The following is a 26,589-nucleotide window of genomic DNA, read 5'->3' on the forward strand; positions in this document are numbered from 1 at the left end:
TAATCCTGGGACCCCAAATCATCTTATGTATCTTACTCATGTATTTTTTAACAGTGATGTTGAGACAAATTTACATACCATACAATTCACCTAAAGTATACAATTGAGTGTTTTTAGTACATTCAGAGTTGTGCAGCCATCACTGTAATCAATTATATCACCCCAAATAGAAACCCTGTACCCATTGGCATTTCCTCCCTATACACTCCCAGCTTCCTCTACCCCAGCCCTGGGCAACCACTAATCTATTTTTTGTCTCTATGGATCTGCCCATTCTAGACATTTCGTATAAATGGAGTTATACGATATGTGGTCTTTTGTAACTTGTTTTTTTCATCTATCATAATATTCTCAGGGTTCATCCGTGTTGTAGTAGGTATCAGTACTTGATTTCTTCTTGTGGCTCAATAACGTTCCATTGCATAAATAGGCCACATTTTGTTTACCCATTCATCTACTGATGGACATTGGCCTTGTTTGCCCTTCTTTGTTATTGTGAAGAATGCTGCCACAATTTTTTTTTTTTAACATTTATTTGTTTTTGAAAGACAGAGTGAGACAGAGCACGAGTGGGGGAAGGGGAGAGGGGAGGGGGACACAGAATCCAAAGCAGGCTCCAGGCTCTGAGCTGTGTCAGCACAGAGCCCGACACGGGGCTCGGACTCACGGACTGCAAGATCATGACCTGAGCCGAAGTCGGACACTTAACTGACTGAGCCACTCAGGTGCCTCCCAATTTTTTTTTTTTTTTTTTTTTGAATGCTGCCACAATTTTGTGAGTCCATTTGTTTTCATTTCTTTTGGTATATACCTAGGAGTGAAGTTTCTAAGTCATATGGTAACTCTGTGTTGAACTGTTTGAGGAACTGCCAGACTTATCCAAAGTGGCTGTGTACCATCTGATATTTCCACTAGCAGTGGATCAGGGTTCTGATTTCCTATATATATCATCAACATTTGTTATTATTTGATTTTTTATTATAGCCACCCTAGGGGGCATGAAGTGATATCTCATTGTGGTTTCAACTTGCATTTCCCTAAGATTAATAATACTGAGTGGATTTTCATATGCTTATTGGCCATTTGTAGATCTTCTTTGGAGAAATGTCTGTTCAGATCTTTTGCCCATTTAAAAAATAGGTTATTTTTTTATTATTGAATTTTAGGAGTCTTTTATATATACATAGTGTATAGACACATGTCCCTTATCAGATGCATGATTTGCAGACGTTTTCTCTCTTTTGTGCATTGTCTTTTCCCTTTCTTCGTGGTGCCTTTTTTTAAAAAATTTTTTAATGTTTATTTATTTTTGAGAGAGAGACACAGAGTGCAAGCAGGGGACGGGCAGAGAGAGAGGGAGACACAGCATCCGAAGCAGGCTCCAGGCTCTGAGCTGTCGGCACAGAGCCCCAACGCAGGGCCCGAACTCACAAACCGTGAGATCATGACCTGAGCCGAAGTCGCGTGCTCAACCAGCTGAGCCACCCAGGAGCCCCTTGCTGGTGCCCTTTGAAGCACAAAAGCTTTTAATTTTGGTGATGTCCCTTCCTCATTTTTAATTGTGGGCAAAACAGGCAGAAATGATGAGGGGCAGGAAAGGCCAGTTCACACTGCCTGCACTCAGCAACAATGGATTGGCTCCCAGGCAGCAGTGTTCCGTGTTTAAGAAAACCCCAATGTGATTCCGGACAAATGGGAGAGGGGGTCATAGATTAGGTCCATATGAACAGCCTGAATTCAGTGAAGCAGGTTGGATAGCTACACAGAGAGTGATCTCGATGCTCTGGACACTGTGGATGTGGGACGGGAGAGCTTCACAGCATGGCAGTTCCGTCTCTTTGGAGGCAAGGGAGAGGAGATACAAACTGGCTATTTGGGAGGATGTACTTTGCCCTAGGTCTGTTTGCCTCTGTGACTGTGTTGTCACATTTACTGTGCCTGGATTTGTGTAGAATCGCGGGCTGGGTGGGTCTGAGCTTTGAAGTTGTGGCGGTAGGCCCAGAATGAGCTGATAGGAGGTGTGTGAGCGACCTCACTGGGACAAGAGAATGAGTCTTTCTTGCCATCGGTCTCCTCCGATGCCCATCACTGGGGTAAAATGTGAGACGGAGAGGGAGGGCTCTCCTTGCACTTAGAAACCAGAAGCAGGAATCCCAGACTAGGCTGGCTCCCCTGTCAGCCCTGAGGAACTGTAGAATTCAGATTGGCACCTTCCAGAAGCCTACTGTCTTAGAACCAAAAGCAGCTTTTGCTGACATCTGGTCCTTCTGGGACACTGATATTTTTATGTATACAGTGACACTCTCATCCCCAAATAGATTCTTACTTTTAACAGGCTTGCTCCCTTTGAGGGATGCCTGAGGCTCCCGACTTTGCTCGCTGGCATCTCAATGAAACCCTGCAAAGACGCAGAGGCTCCTGGCATGAGCAAAGAGGAGGGACACTCACCAGCCAGGAAGTCCAACAGCTCAGAGTCTGACCCGGTCTCTGAGTTCTGCATTAATCTCCCCTCCCTTTATCAAACTAAGTCCCAGATGAAAAGCCGTAATTACCCACTCCCCACACCACCCCCTCAATGACACAGGAAGGAGAGCTGATAAGAAATGGAACCTGAGGATACCTTGATTCCTTCCCCCACGCCTCCCCCACCAGTCCGCTGCCCATTCCCTCAGCAGGTCTCCCTTGCTTCTTGTCTTTCAGCTACCCAACATGTTTGGTGACCTTCGGTCCACGTTTATTGCCTTGATGATTGGATCCTATGCCTCCTCAGCAGTCACCTTCCCAGGAATCAAGGTGAGGGTGTGACCAGCCTCACCCTCTTGTCCTAATGTCTGAGCAGAGCCCTCTCCCAAGGCTCTTTCAGCCTCCTCTGAAGAGGGAAGTAATTGTGGGTTCTGGGGTTCGCCCCTCCCCACCACCCACACCTGGGAGGATGCACCTGGCCACCACAAGAGTAAGAAAAGAAAACCACTGAGCCATGGGAGACGGAAAATTCAAGCATATCACACAGGGTGTTACTGCAGGCCGCCTTTGCATTTCTGGGCTGGGGTAGAGAAGAGGGATGGGTGAGTTTGTCCCAGGTCACCCCACCCCCAGGTCTGTTGTTGTTGGGCTGTTACTCCTCATTAGCCAGAGCGCTGCTCTTGGCTAAGTTGGTTCAGCTGTTTCCCTCCCAGGCAGGATTCTGAACCTGTGGAAGTCACGCAGGGTCAGGAGGAAGCAAACACCTCACAGTCTGTCACCCCCGGCACCCGCTCCAAATACTGTTGCCCCTGCCAAGTCTTCGAAAGGGGCTTGTCCCACCTGTGGTCTCAGCACCAAATCGAAACCCCTTTCCTGCGATACATGGCGGGGAGGCCATGGATTAGGAGGAGGAGTCATAGACTCGGGCTGGCCTCTGGGGAATCAAGGTACCTGGAGGGTGAGGAGCCAGCCATGCTGTGGCCTCCTAGGCGTTCTCACCCTTCCGGAGTGTGGAGAAGTCTACAAGTTCCTCCTCCACCTCTTCTTGCTGTCTAACCACTGGTCCCCTCCCTGGGGAGCTGGGCAGCTGTCTGCCAGGATGCTGGCGACTCTTGTGCTGGAAATAAATGGTAACAGTGACAACAACGACTAATATGCTTGCTCAGCAGGCTTCCCACCTGCCAGGCCCTGTACTGAGCACTCTGGGGATCACACCTGCAGCTCCTTGAGGCTACGGGACAGTGTTATGCCCATTTCAGAGAGGAGCAAAGTGAGACATCCATCTGCTTGTTGGGTGTCTGGGGCACCTGCCACGTGCACCCTTCAAGGCACATCCGTGAACAAGACTAGCAGGTTCCCGTTCTCAAGGAGCTGGACTAGTAACGGACTAGGAAAGTAATCAAGAAGTCAGTAATCTCAGCCAGGGCCGTTCACTGTGAACTTGTGAGGTGACAGTGACAGAAGCAGTCAGAGAAGGCCTCTCCAGGGAGGTGACATGTGGTCCAAGTTGGAGGCACAGGGGGTTAACGACGTGCCAGGGCAAGCTGGGATTGCTGGGATGCGGGGCCTCTGACGACCAGACACCCAGACTGGCGGAGCCGTGCCTCCTTACGCAGCTCAGCGCAGGAAGAGCAGGGCTGACAGATGCCCCCTGCCTGCCGCCTGCCGTGGCTTCCCTCTGCTAACTCTGCCCCCTGGCCCTGCGCCTACCCCATTGTGCCTGTCAGGTCATCTATGACTTTGGTGCCTCCTTCATCATCATCCTCGTGGTCTGGGCCGGCTGCTCCGGATTGGTTTTCCTCAACTGCTTCTTGAACTGGCCCCTGGAGCCTTTCCCAGGGCCGGAGGACATGGACTACTCGTAAGTGGATGTGCCGTCTGCCCCACCCCCGCCCTGGCCAGGGTCCCGGGCAGCACCGATGGACACTCTCCTGTGGCCTCCAGGGTGAAGATCAAGTTCAGCTGGCTGGGCTTTGACCACAAGATCACAGGGAAGCAGTTCTACAAGCAGGTGACCACGGTGGGGCGCCGCCTCAGCGTGGGCAGCTCCATGAGGAGCAGCAAGGAGCAAGCGGCACTGCAGGAGGGCCATAAGCTGTGCCTGTCCACCATTGACCTGGAGGTGAAGTGCCAGCCAGACACCGCAGGTACCTGCTTCATGACCTCACCTTCAGGGCCTGCCTAGGACGTCGGCGGGGCCGTCTGCACCCAAACCCGCACCTCGGCGGCGGGGAGGAGGCGGCCAACCCATCCCGGAAATCCCTTCACCCGGGGCCAGCAGCAACTGAGGGCTTCGTGGGTGCCATCTCACTTAATTCCCACTTGATCCCCAGAGGGCAGGCGGCACCCTGCACCCGGGCTGACAGATGAGCACACTGAGGCCCAGAATGGGGAAGGGATTCTTCCAACTCACTTCACACCCCTGGGTGACCCAAGTCCAGCACCCACACATTTAACCTCCCCCAGGCCCATCCCTGCATCCAGCATAGGGTGATCTGGTCAGCAAATCAGGCTTCCCCTGGACGGTGGGTAGGCTGTGGGCCGGGGGGGTGGGGGGTGGCGGGTAGGGGCATCGGTTCTCCTGAGCACCCCTGGTCTTCTCCCCGCAGCGGCCCCCTCCTTCATGCACAGCGTGTTCAGCCCCATCCTGCTGCTCAGCCTGGTCACCATGTGCATCACACAGCTACGGCTCATCTTCTACATGGGCGCCATGAACAATATCCTCAAGTTCCTGGTCAGCGGTGATCAGGATGTAGGTAGGTGGCCCCCCCCCCCCGACCTCGATGCATTTCCCCACAAGAGGGCACCCCGCGATCCGTGCTCATTCCTACCCGCCTGAGGTTAAGCCCACCGCCTGGAAGATACTAGTCCGGAAAATGGCAGGCTCCGAAGGATTCACTGCTGATGAGAGCCATTTCACCCCAGCCAGCCCCCACTGTTCTCTCCCGTTGCCATTAGAATTTCCCGGTTTAGAGGCGGGGGAGGGGGACTAAAATAATTACATGTGTTCAGGGTGTGGGGCGTATGTTTTTCATTGCCTCGGGGCCGTTGGCAAGCCTGTTTGTGAATGAAAACACTGTGGGGGACGGAGTACTCCACCTGAGAACTTGTTGAAAGACAGGCAGTCAGCCCCGTTGCCAAGGGTCTCCCTGCCCTGGGACACCGCAGGCGCGGCCGTGGAGAGGCTCTGTGCGAAGGGGCAGGGGTGGCCCACACCGCTGGGTACTCAGGGTCTGCGCCCAGAACTGGGAGGCAAGGCTGGGCGGCGGCTTCCTTGTGCGTGTGATCCAGTCGAGGCTTGTCAAGTTCGGTAAACAGAGCTGATAACGCACACACCACTTTTCTAAAACAGCACAGAAGGTCTTCAGCTGATTAGAGGTTTTGATTCTACAAAGAAAATCAGTACTTCCTCAGGGCCTGAGCTGAGTCAGCTTTAGTCATCCCTAAGCTGGACAAACACAGTCGGTAAATCCTTTTTATTGGCATTCTCACTGGTGTGCAACTGTTTGTTGGTTTAGTTGGTTTTCCCCAGGGGTAGTTACACTAGGGATTACAAGGAATCAAATACAGGTTTTTTGGTGTGTTTTATTTTTATTTTTTTAAATTTTTTGAGAGCTCGTCCGCACAAGTGGGGGAAGGGCAGAGGGAGAGGGAGAGAGGGAATCATAAGGAGGCTGCACGCCCATCTCCCGATGAGGGGCTCCATCCCACGACCGTGGGATTATGAGCTGAGCCACAAACAGGAGTCGGACGCTCAACTGACTGAGCCACGCAGGTGCCCCTGAAATACAGTTTTTAAAGGGGATGAGTCAGTGAGCAGCCTGCCTGGAATTCTCTCTCTCCTTCCTGTCTCTCTCTTCCCCTACCCCATGTACATGTGCACTCTTGCGCTCTCCCTCTCTCTCTCTTAAAATAAATTGTATAAACTTAAAAAAAGAGAGGGGTGCCTGGGTGGCTCAGTCGGTTGAGCGTCCGACCTCGGCTCAGGTCATGATCTCACAGTTCATGAGTTCGAGCCCCGTGTCGGGCTCTGTGCTGACAGCTCAGAGCCTGGAACCTACTTTGGATTCTGTTGTCTCCCTCTCTGCCCCTTCCCTGCTCACACTCTGCCTCTGTCTCTCTCTCTCACTCTCTCTCTCAAAAATAAATTAAAAAACAGCTTTAACAAAAGGGAAAGATGACAAAGGGACCTGGACAACACTGGTTCCACTGTGAAAATGAATGTCCTGTGGTGAAGTTACCATGTGCCCTTGCAAAATTTCATGATGGACGCTGACACAGTAAAGGCCCTAAGAGAGCCCTATAGGAAAACATAACCTATTTAACTTTGTTTTGTCCAATGATTTTTCCCCAAACTTCCACCACAGGAACATTGTTATGGTATAACGCTCATTAAAATCTGTGGACCACACTTTGGGGAAAGCTGATCTATCGTGTCTAAACACCCTCTGTTATAAACTCAGGGCCCGAGAAGTGAAGTGAGGGCCCACTGGCTCTTAGAAGGCAAATCTCCCTGCTGCTGAGTCGTGGACTTTCACTCCAGTTCTCTAAGAAATCTTTTGCTGCTCAAGAGGATTTTTTTTTTTTTTCCCAACTGTTTCCCACATTCAAAAAGTCAGCTTTAAGAAGTAGAGGAAGTTGGGCCAGGAAATCCAATCTGCAGCTGACAGGGCATCGGTTTTCCCCACTCTGCTCCTGTGAGCTGTTGTTCCCGACCCCCACAGCCCCGGCTGTCCCCAGAGGGGCTGCTTCAGGCTCAGGGAGCTGGTGGAATAGAAGGGACCGGCTCTGGCTGTCGGAGGGAGACCCATGGTGTCAGTGTTTGGCTGGGGGTCAGGACGGATTCTTTGACCTCTCCTTCCCTTGGAGAGCAGTAGGAGGTGCGACAGAGTATGACAGGGCAGGGTACATGAGGGGCCCTGGTTGGCCGGGTCTTCGGCACCCACGCCACTTCCCCCTCCTGGTCCTCGGCAAGCACCGCAGGCCTGATTCACCAGCCTGCCTGTGACGAGGCCCCGGCTGCACGTGACTGAGGCCACAGCAGACCGGAAACCATCAACAGATGCCCGTGCTGGGCCTCACCCGCCTGCACTCCCAGAAGCCTGACTCAAGCTGGGCGTCCCCTGGATGCTCTAAGAGTCTGGTCTTGGTGGGAAATGGCATGTGTGTGCTGGGCCCAGAGATGGCCTGCTACCACGCCCCATCTCCGTATAATAACCATTGAGATCTCTGCTGCTAACCTCTCTCCTTTCTGCTTTTTTACTTTTGCTTTCCTGATGCAGTGATGGCTACCGGTAAGCCAGGGGGATTGTCGAAGAACACTGCAACATCCCCACCAGCCAGTCTCTGACCAAGAAACATCCCTCTTGGCCAGAACTGTGGGTGGGGGAGGGGCAGTCAACCCTCAGCTTCTATTTGCCTAAAAAAAAAAAATCTCATCATAATTCTAAGGCTCTTTGAAGACTGGAGCCCTTACGTCAGAGCCCCTGTGAGTGGTGCCTTCCTGGTATATTTCTAGAGGCAGAAAACTAATGACTAGTCATACACAAAGCTTCAGTCCCAGGCATTGGTAATTTTGTGGTTCCCGAGTCATAGACGCTTCCTGGAGCCTCTGGGGGATGTCGTTGTGACATACTGGATTTCATTAGCTGTTTCTTGGAAATAAGCAGATGATTTGGAGAAGAGAACAGGGTGCCTGCCCCTTGCTCCACCTTTGATTTTGGAGTTCAAAGTCTCTGGGCTCCCCTCAAGGCGCACGGTGAGGGCTGGTGAGGGGTGGTCTGTGGAAGACCCCGGAAGGGCCTACGGGGTCTCAGGCTCTCCCAGCACCTGCCTCAGGCTTCTGCTAGGGGCCCCCCATGACGCAGCCCATTTTCCTCCCCAGTTGGCCTCTACACCTCCATCTTCGGTGTGCTCCAGCTGCTTTGCCTGCTGACAGCCCCTGTCATTGGCTACATCATGGACTGGAGGCTGAAGGAGTGTGAAGATGCCTCTGAGGAACCTGAGGAGAAAGACGCCAACCAGTGCGTAGACGGGGCCTGTCCCCTAGCTCCTGGCCCCAGAGTCAGCTGCTAGGCAGGAACCGGGTGGGTGGCCTAGCTTTTGAAGTCAGCGGGAGAGGCAAGAGGGGGCCGTGCCCAAAGCTATTCGTAAGGGCTTTCCGACACTCTCTCACTTAGCTCAGCACAGATTTGAGTGTATCACTTCGTTATGGAGATTCTTTGGTACCCGAAAGTTTGGAAAAGCACTGGGCTTGATGGAAGAATGGGAGAAACCGGAGGAAGGTCTGTGTGCAGACGCTGGGTGTCCAAGGACCCAGTCAGGAATAGCACAGTGGTAAACCGTGGTAAAGTCCTGCTTGCCTGCGAGGCTCACTCCACTCGGTGGGAGTAGTAGGCTGCTATAACCGCAGAACTGCTAGATCTGTTCATAATTGTCAGCATGAAACAAGGTACAGGAGCCCCGCGTTCGTAAAGGTTGGGCTCCAAGATCAGAGGGTGAGTTAAATGCTGTCTTCATGACTCCACCTTAATATAATAAGCCACTGTTTATTGCTCTGGGCCCCATGCCAAACACTTGATGCACAGTATCTCAGTCAAGCCTCCCAGCGCCTGGATGAGGCGCGTACTAGTGTTGAACCCATTTTTCAAATGCGGGAACTGAAGTTAGGACTTTGAGTAGCTTGCCTGGGGTCACATAGTGAGGAAGTGGTGGGTCTGGGACTCCCCGGGTCTCCAGCACTTGGCATTCATTGTTGCATGTCCTACAGTTGTCCGTGGGTTATCTGTGCGGGCAGTGGGACTGGGATCCCTAATAGTGAATTCACAAGGAAATAGCTACAGAGAATGCTCCGTTATCTAGGTCAGGTCCTAAAGCCATCTGATTCCATCTACTGCATATTTGTTTCTCCTTCACCCCTTCCTGCCCCCAAAGGGGAAATCCACTCCCTCCCTTGTTTGACTTATTATCTGGCTTATCATCAGCTCCCTGCGGGATCTGGGTGAAGTTGGAGTCCGCGGTGAAGCGGGGCTTCGCCACATCCTGACTTGGGTGTGCTCTGCTGCTTGCCTCCCCGTCAGTCTTCACTGAGGCAGCGCAGTGTGTTAATGACCTTGCATCCAACCTCTCCACTGCGGTTCACACCCAGCACTCAGTCCAGAGGGCGCAATGGGGGCGTCCCTAGGGGTGGTCTCGCCCTGACAGTCCCTCAGATGTGCTCGGGTGGTCTCCGAGTCTCGCATCGTCTGCAAGCTGTGACTTCCTGGGAGAGCCCATCCTCCTTCAGGGAGCTCCCAGCTCCGGTGTGTGCTCTGTCTCCACAGGGGCGAGAAGAAGAAGAAGCGAGACCGGCAGATCCAGAAAGTCACCAACGCCATGCGGGCCTTCGCCTTCACAAATGTGCTGCTTGTGGGCTTTGGGGTGACCTGTCTCATTCCCAACCTGCCTCTGCAGGTGGGTACGGGGAGAAGGAGAGGTCGGGTGGGATGTGGGACAGTGAGACCAGAAGGGACGTGATGTGTCATGGAAGCCATCAACAAAGACCATGGTGACTTTTCATTCATTTATTGCAACCAACAACCAACCAGCCCGCTGTTATTTACCAAGGGCTTCTTACTTGCCAGGTTCTGTGCTTAATGCAGGGGGTGAGCTCTAAATGAAACTGGGATTGCCTTTCACAGAAAACTCTTCTCTATGAAGGCATATCCTTCTTCATGGCCTTTTGAGCATCTTGCATGCCGTGAATACCACCACCATACCGTCCCCCAGAACTATGTGGGGTAGTTGTATGGCTCCTTGTTTTGCTTTTGCTCACACAGTTGAAACCTGAGGTCCAAAGAGGTCTAGCTAATCTGTGGCATTGATGGGACCATCTACTCTGGTACAAGAATGCCTACGGGGTATCTGTGTTGTAGAGAGTTGGGAAAGACTGTGATGATCACTGGGCATCAGGGTTCAAAAGTTTAATTCCTTTTCACAAGATTTCTGTTGCTTTTGAAAGCTGACTTTTGGCAGACATTGGAAGCAAAGTAGATTTTGTCACCTGCCCAGCTCTACCCTTACGTCCATGAAAGTGTTCTAGTGCCAGTCTCCAAGTTTGTTTATTTTTATTATGACGATTTTTAAATCCTCAAGTTTATGAACTTTGAAGGGACCTGAATAATGGCATTGCTTCCACATGGGTTAGCTCAAGTCCAGATAGTATCTTGGGCCAGGTCCAGAAGGAAAGCCAGAGTCTCTCTCTCTCTCTCTCTCTCTCTCTCTCTCTTTTTTTTTTTTTTGCAAGTGGCCATGTGTTGAAGTACATTGAACACCCAGCTGTGTACCACCCATGGGTACTATCATGTGCATGTGCCGACATTCTGTGTGAGACCAGAGTAAACCACTGGAGGCTTGTTCCAGTTCCCAGTGAGAGTGTCTTTGTATTCCTGGTGCCCTCCCAGCTTCCTGGTGGCTGTCCCCTCTTACAAGGCTGGTCGATAGATCCTTGCCTTGACCACCTTGTCTAATGAAGGGGCAATGCTCACTAGGGACAGTCTTCTGCTTTTTGTTTTATTTAGTTCTTGTTGAAAGAAAAGTTATGAAAAGGCAACAAGACACTTGAAGTGGAAAGGGGGAACCTGCACAAGGATGTGTGAGCAAGCATAGTTGGGCACAGCCCTCTTGCAACACTGCAGAGAGCAGCCCCTGCCCCCTCTGCCGCCCACATTCCTGGGAACAGGTCCTGGCTGCTAAGCAGGATGGCAGGGCCGTGTGCAAAGGGCGAATAAAGGGTCCCAGCGGCTGTGGCAAAATGGACACAGCTCTCTTGCTCCTGAGGAATTATCTACAAATGCTTCTTGGAGCTTGCCAAGCCGGCCAGCTGTGGCCTTTTTAAGAAGCTGAACTTTCGGGTAGGGAGAAGGAAAGCTATCAGCCATTAGGACCTGAGTGACCAGGCACAGAGACCTCTGGGCACCATCCTCAGGTCAGCAAAGGCAGGAGATCAAATCATGATTAATGACCTCCTATTTAGTGCTGTGTCAGTACATCTATAACTGCTGACTCTGGGTGGAGGCAGGAGGAGCCCTGACTCGGTGTTTGCCAATTTCCTTGGTGTAAATGCTTTCACCATGGCTGATTTCAACTGATATGACATCCCCAAATGTGCAGTTGAAAAGAGATTCACAATGACACGCCATCGTACAGTACTCCCACCGTACTAGACTATAAACGTAGAAACCCCCAGAGCACAGATAATTAAGAAATGGTGAATTCTGAGTATCCGTTACCTCTGTTTTTATATAATTTGTTTAATTCTAAGTCTTTATGAATTTAATTTTTCGTAGTGACTGTCTCATAGCTGGCTCACAAAATCCCTGACAACTCGGGCATTGGCCCTTGGAGAGCTGGTGTGAGCCAACACCAGTTGCCAGTGCTGCCATTGCTCAGGACCCCAAGGACTGTGGGGACCCTCACGTTTCTCTGCTCACACTCTGCTCTCCCTCTCTCAGATCCTCTCCTTTATCCTGCACACGATTGTGCGAGGATTCATCCACTCTGCCGTCGGGGGCCTGTATGCCGCCGTGTAAGTGCTGGTTGCCGGGGGTGGCCTGGGGCCGACAGTAAGGGAATGACCTGAGGGAGGTTCGTGGGAGGACCGAGGTCCTGGAGGGGGCCAGCCTGCCATCTGGGCTCATCTTCTTGTGCCAGGGGATGGGTACCGGGGCTTCTGTTGGGTGTGTCAAGGGAAGGTCACACCTGGCGGGAGGTGGGTCAGCGGGCCGACAGTTGGGTGCCCACAAGCCTTGGCATCTAACACGAAGTCAGTTCCCCTGCCAGGGTCAGTGCTCCCATGTAGCTTGTTATGCCTCGGGGATGGCTGCTCAGCTGAGCCCCGGGACTGCCCCTGGTTGCTCACGGGAAGGACAGGGGAGGGCTCTGGCTGCCCAGAACTACAGGGCCTTCCACAGGGGCAATGACATGGATAACTGAGCCCACAATGTGTCAGACTGTTCTCACCCAGAGTCTCAAAGGGCCTGGTTCTGCCACTGGCCTTTTTGGGCCTTGGCTAAAATGAAACCTGCCTCCTTTTCCAAGAGGCCACACATCCAGAAGGAACCACAGTTGTTTTTCCCCCTTGGGCTGGGGCTTGGCTCAAAAATGGAACTCCATGGGGGCGCCTGGCTGGCTCAGTCAGTAGAGGATGTGACTCTTGGTCTTGAGGTTCTGAGTTTGAGCCCCATATTGGGTGTAGAGATTAATTAAAAATAAAATCTTTAAAAAAAAAAAAAAAAAAAAGGAACTCAAACACCGTCTCCTGTGTGTCTCTGACCAAAGACTAGCCTGTTCCTCGCTGGGAGCCCCTTCTCACCTCCGGGGCCACAAAACCTGACATTTCGCTGAGATTTTCTCTCCCCTCCCATCAGCATCCCACGGGGGTCATTCCAGGTCTGCCTGTCGTCCCCCACTCCACCCGATGCCAGGAGGAAGTTGCTGCTGCCCTGGCAGAGTCTGAGAGTCCACCAAGAGTGTGATGCCGAGTTTCCGTGATTACACAATGCTCCTCTGGATGAGGGCGTAGCGGAGCCAGGGCCAGCCTCCAACCTGCTCCCTGGGCCTGTTTGCCAAGCCGCAGAGTCCTGCTGGCACCACTTTCCACTCAGCTCGTCCAGACACCCATGGACCTGGGGCACGCCTGGGTGGAGTGGGGTCCTCCCCAGAATCGGGGGTCTCACGCCGGTCTGAAAGAGAAATTCACAGTCACAGGACTGCTTGGCAGAAACTAATCCGAGGCAGGCACACCTGGGGCCAAGTTGAGGCCGAGGAGCATTGGGAAAGCCTGAGAGTGGCACCTGTGGTGACAGGTCCCCTGTCTTCCCGGCAGGTACCCCTCCACCCAGTTTGGCAGCCTCACAGGACTGCAGTCGCTGGTCAGTGCACTCTTCGCTCTCCTGCAGCAGCCCCTGTTTCTGGCCATGATGGGTCCCCTCCAAGGAGACCCTCTATGGGTAAGAAGGGTGTGGGGCAGTGGGGTATGGGCATCTGCCCACTCAGAGCTGGGAGGCATTGCTCAGGAGCTTCGAGGGCCCCAAGGAGAGGCAGTTTGGAACTTCGGTTAGGATGAACTCAGGGTCCCTCTGTGAGTGGTGGCTGTGTAGGAGAAGAAGAGTATCCTTTCTGGACCTGATTTTGGGGTAGCCCTCCTGCTGAGGGTTGGCATTTTTAACCAGGTACTGTGAACGTGCCCCACTCCTGGCCCCACCCCTGGATATTCACAACTGGAGGTCAGAGGTGGAGGGCCCAGTCCCCGAGGGCTTCTCAGCTGGGAATCCTGATACTGGAATGTGGAGCCACGGGCCCTGGGCCCTTCGTCCAGTTTCAGCTTTTCCTTTCCCCTCCTGTGACCTCCCCTCGTCCAAACCTGAGTGTGGGGAAGGCTCTTGAGTCGGGCTCTGCAAAGACCACAGCTCCTGCCCGGCCCCCTGCCTCATGTGACGGCAGCTCTCATTTCTGCTTCTCCAGGTGAATGTGGGGCTGCTTGCCCTGAGCATGCTGGGGTTCTGCCTCCCCCTCTACCTCGTCTGCTACCGGCGCCAGCTGGAGAGGCAGCTACAGCAGAAGAGGGAGGATGACAAGCTTTTCCTCAAGCTGAACGGCTCCTCCAACCCAGAGGCTTTCGTGTAGCGCTCGCCGCCTCGGAACTGTGGCCTCCTGCCCTTGCTTCAGTGACTCACCGGTGTCCTTCTCCCCATCCCAGAGGACCTCTGTGCACCCTCAGGATCCTCTCCTTCACCATTTTGGAGTCCACGCTCCCTCCCAGGACCCTGGTCCTGCCTTGGAGCTCTGCAGCGCTAGGACGGACGGGAGAGGGCCCGGATGTGCGATGTTCCTACTGCTGGAAGCAAGGGCTGGCCTGGGCTTTGCTCTGCCACTGTCGAGGGGCCCCGGAGCCTTGAGGCACAATGGTGCCTGCAGGAGGAGCAAGGAGGACCTCCAGCAGGCAGGCTCTCTCTCCCTTAAGTGTCTGGATTCTGCCTCTTGCCAAAGCAGAGGGGTCTGCCACCTACTGCCTGCCACCTGCCCCTCAGCTGCATGCCCACTGGCCACACCTGCCCAAGGACAAAGGCTTGCACTGTCTGCGCGCCCTCGCCTGGCCCCTCAACCTCCTCCCTGGCCAGTCTGAGGCTGCCTGAGGAAGGAAGGACCCGCTTCCTGTTGTTGGTGCTAACTCCTTTGTAATTCCAGCCCCCTGTGGCCTGTCCGTGACCTGTCCTCCTGTTATAGGCCTGTGGAGAAGCCCCCCTGGCTTAAAGCCTGGGGAGGGGACGGAGGGCTGGATAGTCATGCACGGCTAGGAGCCAAGGACAAGGCTGCTTAGCAGTCCCTCACCTCCTCCCTCAGGGCAGGGAGCAAGTTTCCACTGCCACCCTTCATCCAGTCTGTGACCCGAAGGGAATTAAAACAGCACCAACAGGGCACCCCCTACACACACAGCTGTTTTTATGGGGGTGGAAGCCAGGCTGCTGCTGACAGATGAGGAGGTCCAGGCCTGGCCGGGGAGATGGACGGTGAGGGGCCTAAGTGTGTGTGTGTTGTGTGTGTGTGTGTACATGTACATGTGTAAGTGGGATGTGTGACCCTGTGATACGTGTGAGGGATGTGTGTGGTGGGGTGATGGTAAGGTGTGGGCTCTGGGTGTCTGCCCTCATCTTCCTGGGGCCACCCAGGAGCCAGCCAGGCCTGCCACAGGCCCAGGGTCCTGGAGGCAGCCTCACTCTGGGCCTGGAGCTGGTCTGAGGCCGTGGGGCCACAGCGCCCCCTGCCGGCAGACTCCTCCAGGGCCCTGGAGCTGTTTACGGGAAGAGGCCGCCCTTCCTCTGCCAGGCGGGCCTGGCTTTCCAGCCCCCCACCTGACTGCCTCCAGAAATGTGTCTGAGACTTCCTGGGAGTGCTCAGCAGGGTGGGTTGATTTTTAGGTTTCTACTTTTGGGTTTTTTCTTTTAAGTTTTATCAGACTCCTTTTTATAAAGCAATAAATCCATTTTCCTCCTGGTAAGGGACGCCCCTGCTAAGCATTTCGGTTAATGGCTACACGTGCCTGTTTTGAGCTTGAGGAGAAAAGGCAAGACAAGATTTCTTGCCACTGAGCAGCCCCAGTCCTACCCAGCCAGCCACTCCCCATCTCTCTGGGTGATTGCCATCTTAGAAGCTACAGTGGGGCCAGGAAGAGACCTTACTCCCCACCCCACCCCCAAACAAACTGCGCTTGTACAGACATCTTAGAAGTGTGGGCCAGACTGCCTCTGCTGTTTATCCCAGCCAAACAGCGAGTCCTGATCCCTTCCATCCCCGACTCAGATTTCTTATTCCTGGATCCGCTGCCCTGAGGGTTCCTCCTGAGCTCAGGACACAAGGTGACCCAGGAGAACCTCAGGCTCAAAGAGACAGAAGCAGAAAGTGGTGAGGGAAACTGGTGGGGAACAGTAAAGGACAGACCCAGGCCCAAATTCGAGTCCTGCATTAACGGTCGAGCACCTTGAACACACCTAATTTTCCTAGATTTCAGTCCACTCAAACATTAAAAAACAAGATATTTGTTTGAAACAATTATTTTTACTGTTCTTAAAGTTTATTTTTGGAAGAGAGCAAGCGAGCAAGCCGGGAGGGGCAGAGGGAGAGAGGATCCCAAGCAGGCTGTGTGTTGTGGACGCAGAGCCCAACTCAGCGCTGCATCCTACAAACCATAAGATCGTGACCTGAGACAAAACCCAGAGTCGGACGCTTAACTGACTGAGCCACCCAGGCGCCCCTAAAACAAATAGTTTTAAAAAGGAGAGAGAACCAGATCAACATTTTCCAAACCGTTCTTCAGAACACTAGTTCTGTGAGATGTTAATTATTCAAAAAAAAAAAAAAAAACTTTCCTGGTCAGGGGCACATGGCTGGCTCAGTCAGTAGAGCATGTGACTCTTGATGTTGGGGTTGTGAGTTCAAGCCCCATGTTGGGCACAGAGCTTTCTTTTAAAAATAAATAAATGGTCAAATTTGGGAAATGCAGAGTTAAAGTCAGGCAGGTGTTGTACTTTTGTCATGTTCATGGACCTGTGGCTTCCAAGGCCAGGTGGGGTATGGTGTTAGCAGTCAGAGCCGTCCTCCACGGATGGTCCAATGACCACCGGCAGCAGGAACTCCTCGGGTGCTTGTTAAAAAGGTCGACGTCAGGTGTCGCCTCTGGCCCGGAGAATTGACAATCTACATTTTGCTAAGCCCCACCTGGTGATTCTGGGGCACCCAAATTTCAAGACCTAGGGACACAGAGGAGTACAATTTGGGGAGATGGCTAATTAGCAAGGGCCCTGCCGTATTGAGGTTGTACAGACCGGGCCCGTGTCATCCCCAGCAGCACCCAGGCCTGGCCAAAGGGAGCTGCTGCCTATCTCTCCCAACCCACCTGCAGGACATGGGCACTTTGTGAGAAGAAGCAGGCGTTGAGAAACTAGAGGGCAGGGTGGAAAAGAGTCCAAGGCCAACAGTGCATGGAGCAGTACCAGATGGGTCAGGTAACTGTGCCCCCACCCCCTTGTCGGGGGCCAGTCATTCTGCTCTGACAGTACGGAGTTGATGGGTTACATATTTTCCTGTTATCATCCTTGAATCATAATAACCCAGGAGTTAGATACTATCCCTATTTTATAGCTGGAAAACTCGAGGCCCGGGGGTGGAGTAACATGCTTAAGGTTAGAGCCAGGACTCCTGAAGTCATTAGAGCATCCAAGGCCCTCTAGGCCAGGACATTCCATTTGGAGCATCAGCCCCAGAGCCCACTGGGCCTTGGGAGCAGGGCAGCAACAGCCCAGGGAAAGGAAGCAAAAAGCCAGGCATGGTCTCCATTTCCCGGAGCCAAGAGCTTCCTCAGAGCCTGGATTGAGCTCTACTTAGTAGAGTCATCTTAGCCCTGGAGACTGATGGGTACAAGGGGGACCAAATCTCTGGTCACCCCCACCCTGAGAAGAGTGCCCTGGGGTGGGAAAGGGACCACGAGCTGGTCAAAGGCAGTGGACACCAAGTGGCCACAGCCCTCTGGTCTCGTCCCGCCCCCCCCAGCCTCCAGGCTCCTCGTGGGAAGGAGCAGGAAGTGATGCCTGGTCCTGCGCTTTTGGTCGGAGAGAGGAAGGGGGCTGGGCCGTCCTCAGGAACATTGCCAGGGGTCTCCTCCTATCTAGTCTTCCTGGACTCCTGTCTGGGAGTCTAGTCATTCCTTTGTGGTTGGCTTCCTGCAAACGCTGCTGGGGAAAGTTCCAACCCTTCTAAATCCCACAGTTATGGTTGCAGGCCCCTGTGGGTTCCTTTTGGTTTTGCTCCATCTCCTTTCCCTCTTGTATCCAGAATCGGCGTGGTCAAAGGAACTTCTGCTCAAGCCCCCATCGTCATGGCCCCTGGGCTATGCAGTCTGAGGGGGGCATCACTCTGCCCTGGGCCCCAAGGACACTGAAAATGGGGACACACCTGGTATTGGGGGTATATGTGCAGGACTGCCCCAGGCAGCAGCACATTCAGCTCCGTGGAGTTGTTGATGCACTTGCATCAGCCTGTGTGAGTCTGAGCAGACACGTAAGGTGGGGGTGTGGGGACGAGTGGTTGGCACTCTGTGGTCAGGAGCTCCTGTCAGAGAGCTCTGAGAAGTCTTCTCGACAGGATCGGGCTTCAGAGGCTGTTTAAACACCAGCTTCCCTCTTCTCTGAAGGAGAATATGATGGCTCCTCACAGGCTCTTGGGGTGGTGGGGCGCCTTACCTGTTCCAATTGCCAGGGGACCAGCTCAAGGGTGATAGCCCATTTTTCCCAAAACGGTATAGGTCGTGGGGTTGTGAGGATTAGGAGCCCAGGACCCCCAAAGTGAAAGAATTGGTTTTGCATAGGCTGCAGCCCCCACCCCGGTCCCCCAGGGTTGGGGGCAAGGTCAGGGTGAACAGGTAGGCTCTGTGAGGCTGTTTCCACGCATTTCCTAACTCACTCAAGCCCTGGGGTGAGGACACAGTGTCAAGAAGGAGGTGTGGCATCCTCCACGTGGGTAGCCTGCCACAGCGCCAGCCTCTCCCTGCCAGCAGGGGGCCACCACCTGTGCCCCTGGGTCTCTGCAGACAGCACGTTCACCTTTGAAGTCAGTCATTCTCAGCCTCCTGGGTGGATCCGAGACTGAACCCGGGCCCCTGGCAGCTCCCAGCCTCTTGACCCATCCCAGATAAGGCTCCATCTTCCCGTGCCAAGGAGGCAGTGAGAGGAGGAGCAGAGGTTAGAGGCCCCACGGCATATACTGTCTCCGTGGCCTTAGGCAAGTCTTGAGCCTCAGTTTCCTTACCTGTAAAATGGAGGTGATCCCCTCACTGGGAGGTAGGTGGACATGGGCATAAAGCACATGTACAGTGGTATACTGCGGATAGCACAGGGAACAAAGACCGTCCCCACCCTAACCCCATCCATACAACGGGACATCTATCTTAGGCAACTCTGACCGGAACAGACTTGTGGCCAACTAAAGGAAGTGAGGTCCGTTTCCGCTGACCTGTATCCCTCTCAGAACCCCTCTCGAAGCGAAAGCCTTAAGAAGTTGTCCCTTTGTTCATCTTGTTTGTTGTTATTTTTCGTTTATTTCTCACATTTTAGTAAGTGACTTGGCCCCAAAGCGTCTCAACATAATTTCTAAGTGGTGGGTGTTCAGGCGCCCCGACAGTTCATGCTAAGCGGGGTGACTCGGGTCACTGCATGTAGGTGGCACCTCCGTACCACCTCCTGCACAACTGCTTGGCTGTGCCTCAGTGTGTGCGTGTGTGCACGTGTGAGTTGAGATGTGCTCAGGCACATCGGGCACGTCAGGTGTGAACGCGTTTTGAGGAGCGTGTAGGAGCTTGTCTGTGTGCTGGAGAAGAGGGAGAGGGTCTTGCCTCGATGAATCCCTTTCCATGGCTGGGAAGGCCTAGGTCCTGAGTGGTGCCTGAAGGGTTCATTGGTTCCCTGTGTCAACCAGGGTCAATAGTGACACCACTCCTCAGTAACTGACCCTGACTCCCGGCCCTATTGCTGTTTCTGGCACCTGGCTTACTTCCTGGCACACAGTAAGCACTCAATAAATGTATGCTGAGAATGACTAACAACTACTTCCTCCTCTGCTCCTGTGTCTCTTCCTAAGTCCCCCGTCTTTCTGCCCCTTACCTTTTGCTCAGATTCTGTGTCACTTGTCTGACGTGTGCTCCCTGACCCCCACCCCTCCCCTGTGGTGCCCTTGCCATGGCCCAGCTTTGCTGGCTTGGCCTTCTGGGTGGCCATTTCAAGAGGTGGGGGAGGGACAGAGTGAGGGGCCTCTTGGGTGGGAAGACCAAGGCTTCTGGTGAATTCTGGTTCTAAAGGGAGCTCATCCTCGTCTCTTTTCTTCCGTACTAAGGTGGTGGTCATGGGCATGAGTGCTCCTTCTAAGATTTCCCACCATGCTGGCTGCCCTCCTGCCAGGGCCCTGGGCAGTGGCAGCGAGAGAGAGAAAGAGAGAGAGAGAGAGAGAGAGAGAGAGAGCGCCACTGGGCCTCTCCGGAGAAGCCACAAGGAGATCCCCACCCCAGGGAGGGAAGGGATGGCCTGGCCCCTCACCCTAATTGTGTGGAGGGGGCTTGAGGCCCAGGGGAGGGATGTGCATGGCCTCAGGGGCCAGCTGGGGAAAGGATGAGAGGGAATATTACCTGGGTATGTGTGGGAGCTCCTACCTGTCAGGATTGCAAATTCAAAAGCTAAGGCTCTGACACATCCCTTTGCTACCTTTCCTTTTCCCATGTTTGACTGAGAAAGCACAGAGAAATATTTCTCTAACGTAAGTAGAGCCACAGCATAAGGTGTCTGGTAATGCAGGCGTTGTTAGACCTTGACCTCCATGCCAGGGACACAGGAGGACTTGGTGGGGGGGGGGGGACTGGGGGGACCTGGAGGCCACAGCCTCCATCTAAAGGGCAGCCTTGACCCCACTCTATCGTGGCCACGTGGGAATGAGCCTAGTGTTGTCTGTCAGATCTTCTGAGTTTTTTGAGGAGAAGCTGAAAATCCTAAATTTTATTATTTTTTAAAAAATTATCTTTCTCGGGGCACCTGGGTGGCTCAGTGAGGTGAGCGTCCGACTCTTGATTTTGGCCACGTCACGATCCCAGGGTCATGGGATCGAGCCCAGCGTCAGGCCCTGCCCTGAGTGTGGAGCCTGCTTGGGATTCTCTCTTCCTCTGCCCCTCTCCCCCACTTGTGCTCTCTCTCTCTGTCTCTCAAATAAAAATTAAAAAAAATTTTTTTTTAATTCCCATTTTCTTTTTTTTTTTTTTTTTAATTTTTTTTTTCAACGTTTTTATTTATTTTTGGGACAGAGAGAGACACAGCATGAACAGGGGAGGGGCAGAGAGAGAGGGAGACACAGAATCGGAAACAGGCTCCAGGCTCCGAGCCATCAGCCCAGAGCCTGACGCGGGGCTCGAACTCACGGACCGCGAGATCGTGACCTGGCTGAAGTCGGACGCTTAACCGACTGCGCCACCCAGGCGCCCCTAATTCCCATTTTCAATTGTCAGCTCAAAACAATTTTTTAAAAACTCTCGTGGCTGCTCAAATAGCTTTCCACTGTATGCAGACCAAACACACCAGAGGTAAGGAGAGAGGAGAATGTGCAGGGCCTCCTTGCCTCTTTCGGGTGCCCAAAACAACTGCTTGTCTATTTCCTTGGCTCCAGCAGGTGACACGTTGGTCTTGCATCAGATTGTGGCCCTATCTGGCCTGGGACCTTTTCATTTTTCCCTTTGTCTCCCCCAAGCCTGGTGTATAATGAATGCTGTGGAGGGAGCAAGTGGGTTAAACACTCTAGTCTGGCTTCTAGAGGGGCCGAGTCTCCATTTAGGGGCAGGGAATTGTCAGGCAAAGTGCAGGGCAGAAGCAGCCCGCCCTTACTGGCTGAGTGCCTGCCCGTGGCCTGGACTGGCCGACACCCTCCTCCTCCCAGTGGGTCCAGCCCAGCAGCCAGGGTCACGCCTTTGTCTGTTTTCTTGTCCGGTGTCTGTCTCTCCACTAGAATGAATGCCTCTTGAAAGCTGCCCCATGCTCTGTCCTGGTCACTGCAATACTTCCAGGGCCCAGAATGGTGCCCGGCAAGGAACAGCGGCTCAATAAATATTTGGAAGATGAAATTTGAAAATGGAGAGAGACAGACAGAAATGAACTGAAAAGGGGCTGACACACACTAAGAAAGGGGAAGAGCATGCCCTCTCCAGCCAAGAAGGGACACAGCAGAAGACGGAAACAGTGAAACACAGTCTCCTCGAGATACCCAGAGGTGGGTTCCAGGTGTGGCTGTGGCCCAAGCAGTCACAGGGCCGGCCAGCCAGGAGGACCTGGGCGGGGGTCGGAGCTTTGAGATACACAGACGTGAGGATGAAGGCAGGAGGAAGTCCAAGGTGGAGCCAACAGCGCACAGGCCGGGGCAGGAGACCGCTGGGAAGAGAAGATGGCAAAAACACTGGCTGAAGGTCATCACCCAGACAGAGCAGTGTGACAAAGGGCAAACCAGAGGGCTGGGGAGAGGCAGAGAGAGGTCTGAAGAGGACAGGCAGGAGGAGAAGTGAAGAGAGACAGAGAGAGGAAAGACAGAGACAGAAAGATACAGAGAAACAGAGGGCAGAGAGAGACAGAACAGAGAGGGAGAAAAAGGTACAGAGAGATACAGAGACAGAGAGAGATACAAAGAGACAGGAGAGACAGAATTGGTGAGGGAGTATGGGAGGGAGAGAAGACAGAAATTCTGGTGCAGATAGAGATGGAAAGAGGGAGAGAAACAAAGAAGGAGACATGATAGGAGGTCAGTGTGACACTCAAGATTTTAAGCCTGGAGCCTGGAGAAGTAGTTTTTTAAATTATTTTTCATTTTCTTATTTGAGAGAGAGACGGGGGGGGGGGGGAGGGATGCAGAGGGAGAGAGAAAGAGAATCCCAAGCAGGCTCCACACTCATCGTGGAGTCTGACGCGGGGCTCGAACTCCTGAACTGTGAGATCGTAACCTGAGCCGAAACCAAGAGTGGGACGCCCAACCCACTGAGCCACCCAGATGCCATCGGAGAGGTAGATTTAAGGGGCGGTGGCGTCCATCCCTCTTTCCTCACAACACCCCTTCCCCAATAATGATGATATGGAAATGTGCCATGCACTGCACAAGATGGCCTCAAGGACACTGCCTCGTCTCCTGATTCCTAGCAGGCAGGCACAATCATTGCCCAGTTTTACAACTGAGGAAGCTGAGGCACAGAGACGTTAAGTACCTTGCCCAAGTTCATACAGGCGGAAGGACTGGAAAGCATGGGGCACCGGGGGGTCTGCTTCCACAGTGGGGCTGAGGACTCCCAGGGGGCCAAGCTAGAAAGTGCTGTGGCACCCGCATGTGAGGGCTAACTCTTAAACACACCCGAAGCAGAGCTTGCTAGAGTGGAAGATGTAAGAAACATCACAAAGCTAAAATGTGGGGGAAATGCAGACCTTGTTCAGACACTGAACTTATCTAAAAGCAACTGCAAAATATTTTTTAGATAATAAGAGAAATCTGAATATGAACTGGGTAGGAGATAATATCAAGAAATGATTAATTTGGGGTGCCTGGCTGGCTCAGTTGGTAGAGCATGTGACTCTTGATCTCAGGGTCATGAGTTCAAGCCCCACGTTGGGGGTCGATATTACTTAAAAAAAAAAAAAAAAAAAAAAAGAGGAGCATCTAGGAGGCTCAGTTGGTTGAGCATCTTGACTTTGGCTCAGGTCATGATCCCAGGGTCATGGGATCAAGCCCCGTGTCAGGCTCCAGGCTGAACATGGAGCCTGCTTAAAGATTCTCTCTCTCTTTCTCTCTGGCCCTCTCTCCCACTCATGCTATCTCTTTTTCTCTCTCTCAAAGGAAATAAATAAACATTAAAAAAAAAAAAATTGTTGGGGCGTCTTGGTGGTTCAGTCAGTTAAGCATCCACCTCGGCTCAGGTCATGATCTCAAGGTTCATAAGTTCCAGCCCCACATAGGGCTCTGTGCCGACAGCTCAGAGCCTGATGCCTGCTTCAGATTCTGTGTCTCCGTCTCTCTCTGCCCCTCCCCTGCTCATGGTCTGTCTGTCTCTCTCTCTCTCAAAAATAAATATTTAAAAAAAAGAAATTATTAATTTTTTTTTTTTTTTAAATTTTTTTTTTTTCAACGTTTATTTATTTTTGCGACAGAGAGAGACAGAGCATGAACGGGGGAGGGGCAGAGAGAGAGAGGGAGACACAGAATCGGAAACAGGCTCCAGGCTCCGAGCCATCAGCCCAGAGCCCGACGCGGGGCTCGAACTCACGGACCGCGAGATCGTGACCTGGCTGAAGTCGGACGCTTAACCGACTGCGCCACCCAGGCGCCCCAGAAATTATTAATTTTTTAAGTATGACAATGGCATGGGTTTTCGAGAAAATATTCCTATTCCTAGAATGCATACCAAAACATCGAGGGGTGAGGTGGTATGATGTCTGAGATCTGCTTTAAAATGTTTCAGAAAAGGGGTGACTGGGTGGCTTAGTTTGTTAAGCGTCTGACTTCAGCTCAGGTTGTGATCTCACGGTTTGTGACTTTAGTTCGAGCCCCGCATCAGGCTCTGTGCTGACAGTGCAGAGCCTGCTTCGGATCCTCTGTCCCCTCCTTCCCCTCTGCTCCTCCCCCGCTCACGTGCGTGCGCAATCTCTCTAAAAAATACGTAAACATTTAAAATAAAATGTTCCAGAAAAGAGATAAAGCATGAGCGGCAAAATCTCTCTAACCGTTGGATCTGGGTGACAAGGACTGGGGGTTCCTTAAGGCCCTGGGTGGCTGGCCCCTGTCCCCGGAACAGAGATACAGTTCTCTAGCTTGGCACTCAGTCCCACCTGTGTGCCCACGCAGAACACACTCGAATGCTAACCAGAGGCCCTCGTAGCATTCTGCCTCTGCACCTTTGCATGTCATAGTTTCCCTCTGGAGATGCCATTTCCTCTTCCAATGTGGCTCAAGTGCCTGTTGTCCCAGGATGCTTCCCACGCCTCTGCAGCCCAGAGAGGCCTCTCCTTGGACCTGTTCTTTGTGTCACACATGTTCCCCTTTGTCACAAGCTACCTTGTGTCACGAGTTACAGTTCTCCAAAACTGCAAGTCCTCCTCCCTGTGAGCGACTCAAGAGCAGGGGCTGTTTCTCAGGCATTTCGATTATTGTTTTGCTTCTTACTTTCCCCAGAGCCCAGCACAGCCCTCCAAGCCCCTTTGTCTCAGCTTTTGTTAACTAAGAGTCTGCTTAGCAATAATTCCTCTCATCATGGAGGGCTCAGTGTAAACCTCGCCTCCTCTAAGCGCCTTCCCTGACCACCCCATTAATGTCACCTGCCACTGCCCACAGTCACCATGTTCAGCCTCTCCGGAACATTTATCACTACTTGAAGTTATTTCTGTGTTTGTTTATACTCCACTCCCTCACTCTGAACAAGGGAAGGTCCTGGTTTTTCTAGGTCACCCCCCGTGTCCCAAGTGCTGAGAAAAAGGCCCAGGACAGGGCCAGGAGCTCAATCAGTATTTACTGAGTGAATTCACTAGTTGTCCCAACTAGACTTCAGGCTCCCAGAGGGCATGGTTCGGTTACTTTCTGGAGAGAACTAGCACATGGCGATTGTTAAACAACTATTCACTGCTATTATGTAGGAGAAAAAGCCCTCTACTGAAGGGTCAGGGGATCAGGGTCCAGTTCAACTTGGACTTTGGGTGGTAATATTTCTTCTCTTGGCCTTCCTTCAAGGGGCTTGGATTTCTGGGGCAATCCACGCACCTACTTTAGGATTTGATGAACGAGTGGCCAACATGGGCAATACTCAGAGCTGTCCTGGGGTACGAGTCATGGCTTGACAGCAATATGCCACCTACTCCACCCTCCCTTCCCAAATCCGTACAGTGGCAGCCCACCCACCATCACCTGGCTGTCCCTCAAGTCCAACCGTGGAGTCATTATCTTCTGCTGTGCAAATCTACCTTTCTGGTATTCTTCTGAAGACAGTACTGCCCACCCAGGCTCCCAGGCCAGAAACCTGGGTGGTTTTCTTCCTTTCTCCCTCAGCCAATTAGTCAACAAGCCTTGCTGATATTACCTCTTGAGCTGCTTCCCTCCACTGCCCTTTCCCATCACTGTCATCTTCACCTGGACTTCTGCAGAGGCCTCCTTACTGGTCACCCTGCCTCTGCTCTGGCCCCCGCCATCCCCTTTCCACCCACCGCTCAGAGTGAGCCTCCAAACACCAAACCTGCTTAAAACCCCTAAAAGACCCCAGCCCCCTTAGGATGGACTCCAAACAACTTATTATCACCTGTCAGGAACTGCATTATCTGCCCCCAACCCTCTCCGCACTCTGCCTGGTAAACCCTCCCTTTCCAAGCTCTCTGCAGACCTCAGCTTAGAACTTCCTCTTCCAGGGAGTGCCTGGCTGGTTCATTCCATAGAGCATGTGCCTCTTGATCTCAGGGTCGTGAGTTTGAGCCCCACGTTGGGTGTGGGGATTCCTTTATAAAAAAAAATCTTAAAAACAAAGTGAAAAAAATCAAACAAACCCTCTTCTTCCAGGAAAATTTTGAGGACTATACCTCCAGTGTAATCCCATCAAGCTTGTGTTTCACTATTCACGGGCCTTTTCTCATTTCTGCTCGGTTCATTCTCTCAAAAAAAGCACAGGTTTTGGTACACAGCAGGTACTCTACAAACACTTATTGGATGAATGACATCACACTAAGACTATTAGGTGAAAATCTCCATCACATGCTCTCTATGGACTTGAACAAGTCATTCATTCACTTTTGAGCAATTCCTTTAGCCTCTGCCTCCTCCTCCTCCTCCTCACCTGTAAATGCGGACAGTAATGGTAACTTTTTCCGGTAGAGTTGTTGTGAGGAGTCAAGCACTTAGAACAGCAGTTGCATGTAAATTTGGCTATTTTTAATATTTTCTTGGCACAACTGTTTCCTTGATCTCAACCCACCCCGCTGAGGGGGGCCAAACGTACAGGTGCAAAACAATCACACCTAGGTCCCCACGCGACACCTTGATGTCCGCTTCGCCTAC

The 26,589-nt window shown here is 52.6% G+C and overlaps 1 protein-coding gene across 4 annotated transcripts in view; it reads left to right on the plus strand.

Annotated features, from left to right (window-relative positions):
• The window catches only part of SLC43A2 (solute carrier family 43 member 2), a 37,659-nt gene extending 21,606 nt beyond the window's left edge, over positions 1 to 16,053 (plus strand). For 3 of the 4 annotated variants that reach the window (XM_086686363.1, XM_086686361.1, XM_086686362.1), the window contains exons 6-14: positions 2,701 to 2,793; positions 4,191 to 4,324; positions 4,408 to 4,610; positions 5,073 to 5,242; positions 8,359 to 8,486; positions 9,786 to 9,915; positions 11,955 to 12,028; positions 13,328 to 13,451; positions 13,966 to 16,053. In XM_086686363.1, coding sequence (XP_086542489.1) covers positions 2,701 to 2,793; positions 4,191 to 4,324; positions 4,408 to 4,610; positions 5,073 to 5,242; positions 8,359 to 8,486; positions 9,786 to 9,915; positions 11,955 to 12,028; positions 13,328 to 13,451; positions 13,966 to 14,127 — 1,218 coding nt within the window. In that variant the 3' untranslated portion in view covers positions 14,128 to 16,053. Of the gene's footprint in view, positions 1 to 2,700; positions 2,794 to 4,190; positions 4,325 to 4,407; positions 4,611 to 5,072; positions 5,243 to 8,347; positions 8,487 to 9,785; positions 9,916 to 11,954; positions 12,029 to 13,327; positions 13,452 to 13,965 lie in introns of all 4 variants that reach the window. The other variant, XM_025919000.2, reaches the window with a different exon arrangement.
• The last annotated feature ends 10,536 nt before the right edge of the window (positions 16,054 to 26,589 follow it).

Source organism: Puma concolor, chromosome E1 (assembly GCF_028749965.1).
Source record: "Puma concolor isolate L17-30 chromosome E1, mPumCon1.1.hap2, whole genome shotgun sequence".
NCBI lineage: Eukaryota > Metazoa > Chordata > Mammalia > Carnivora > Felidae > Puma > Puma concolor.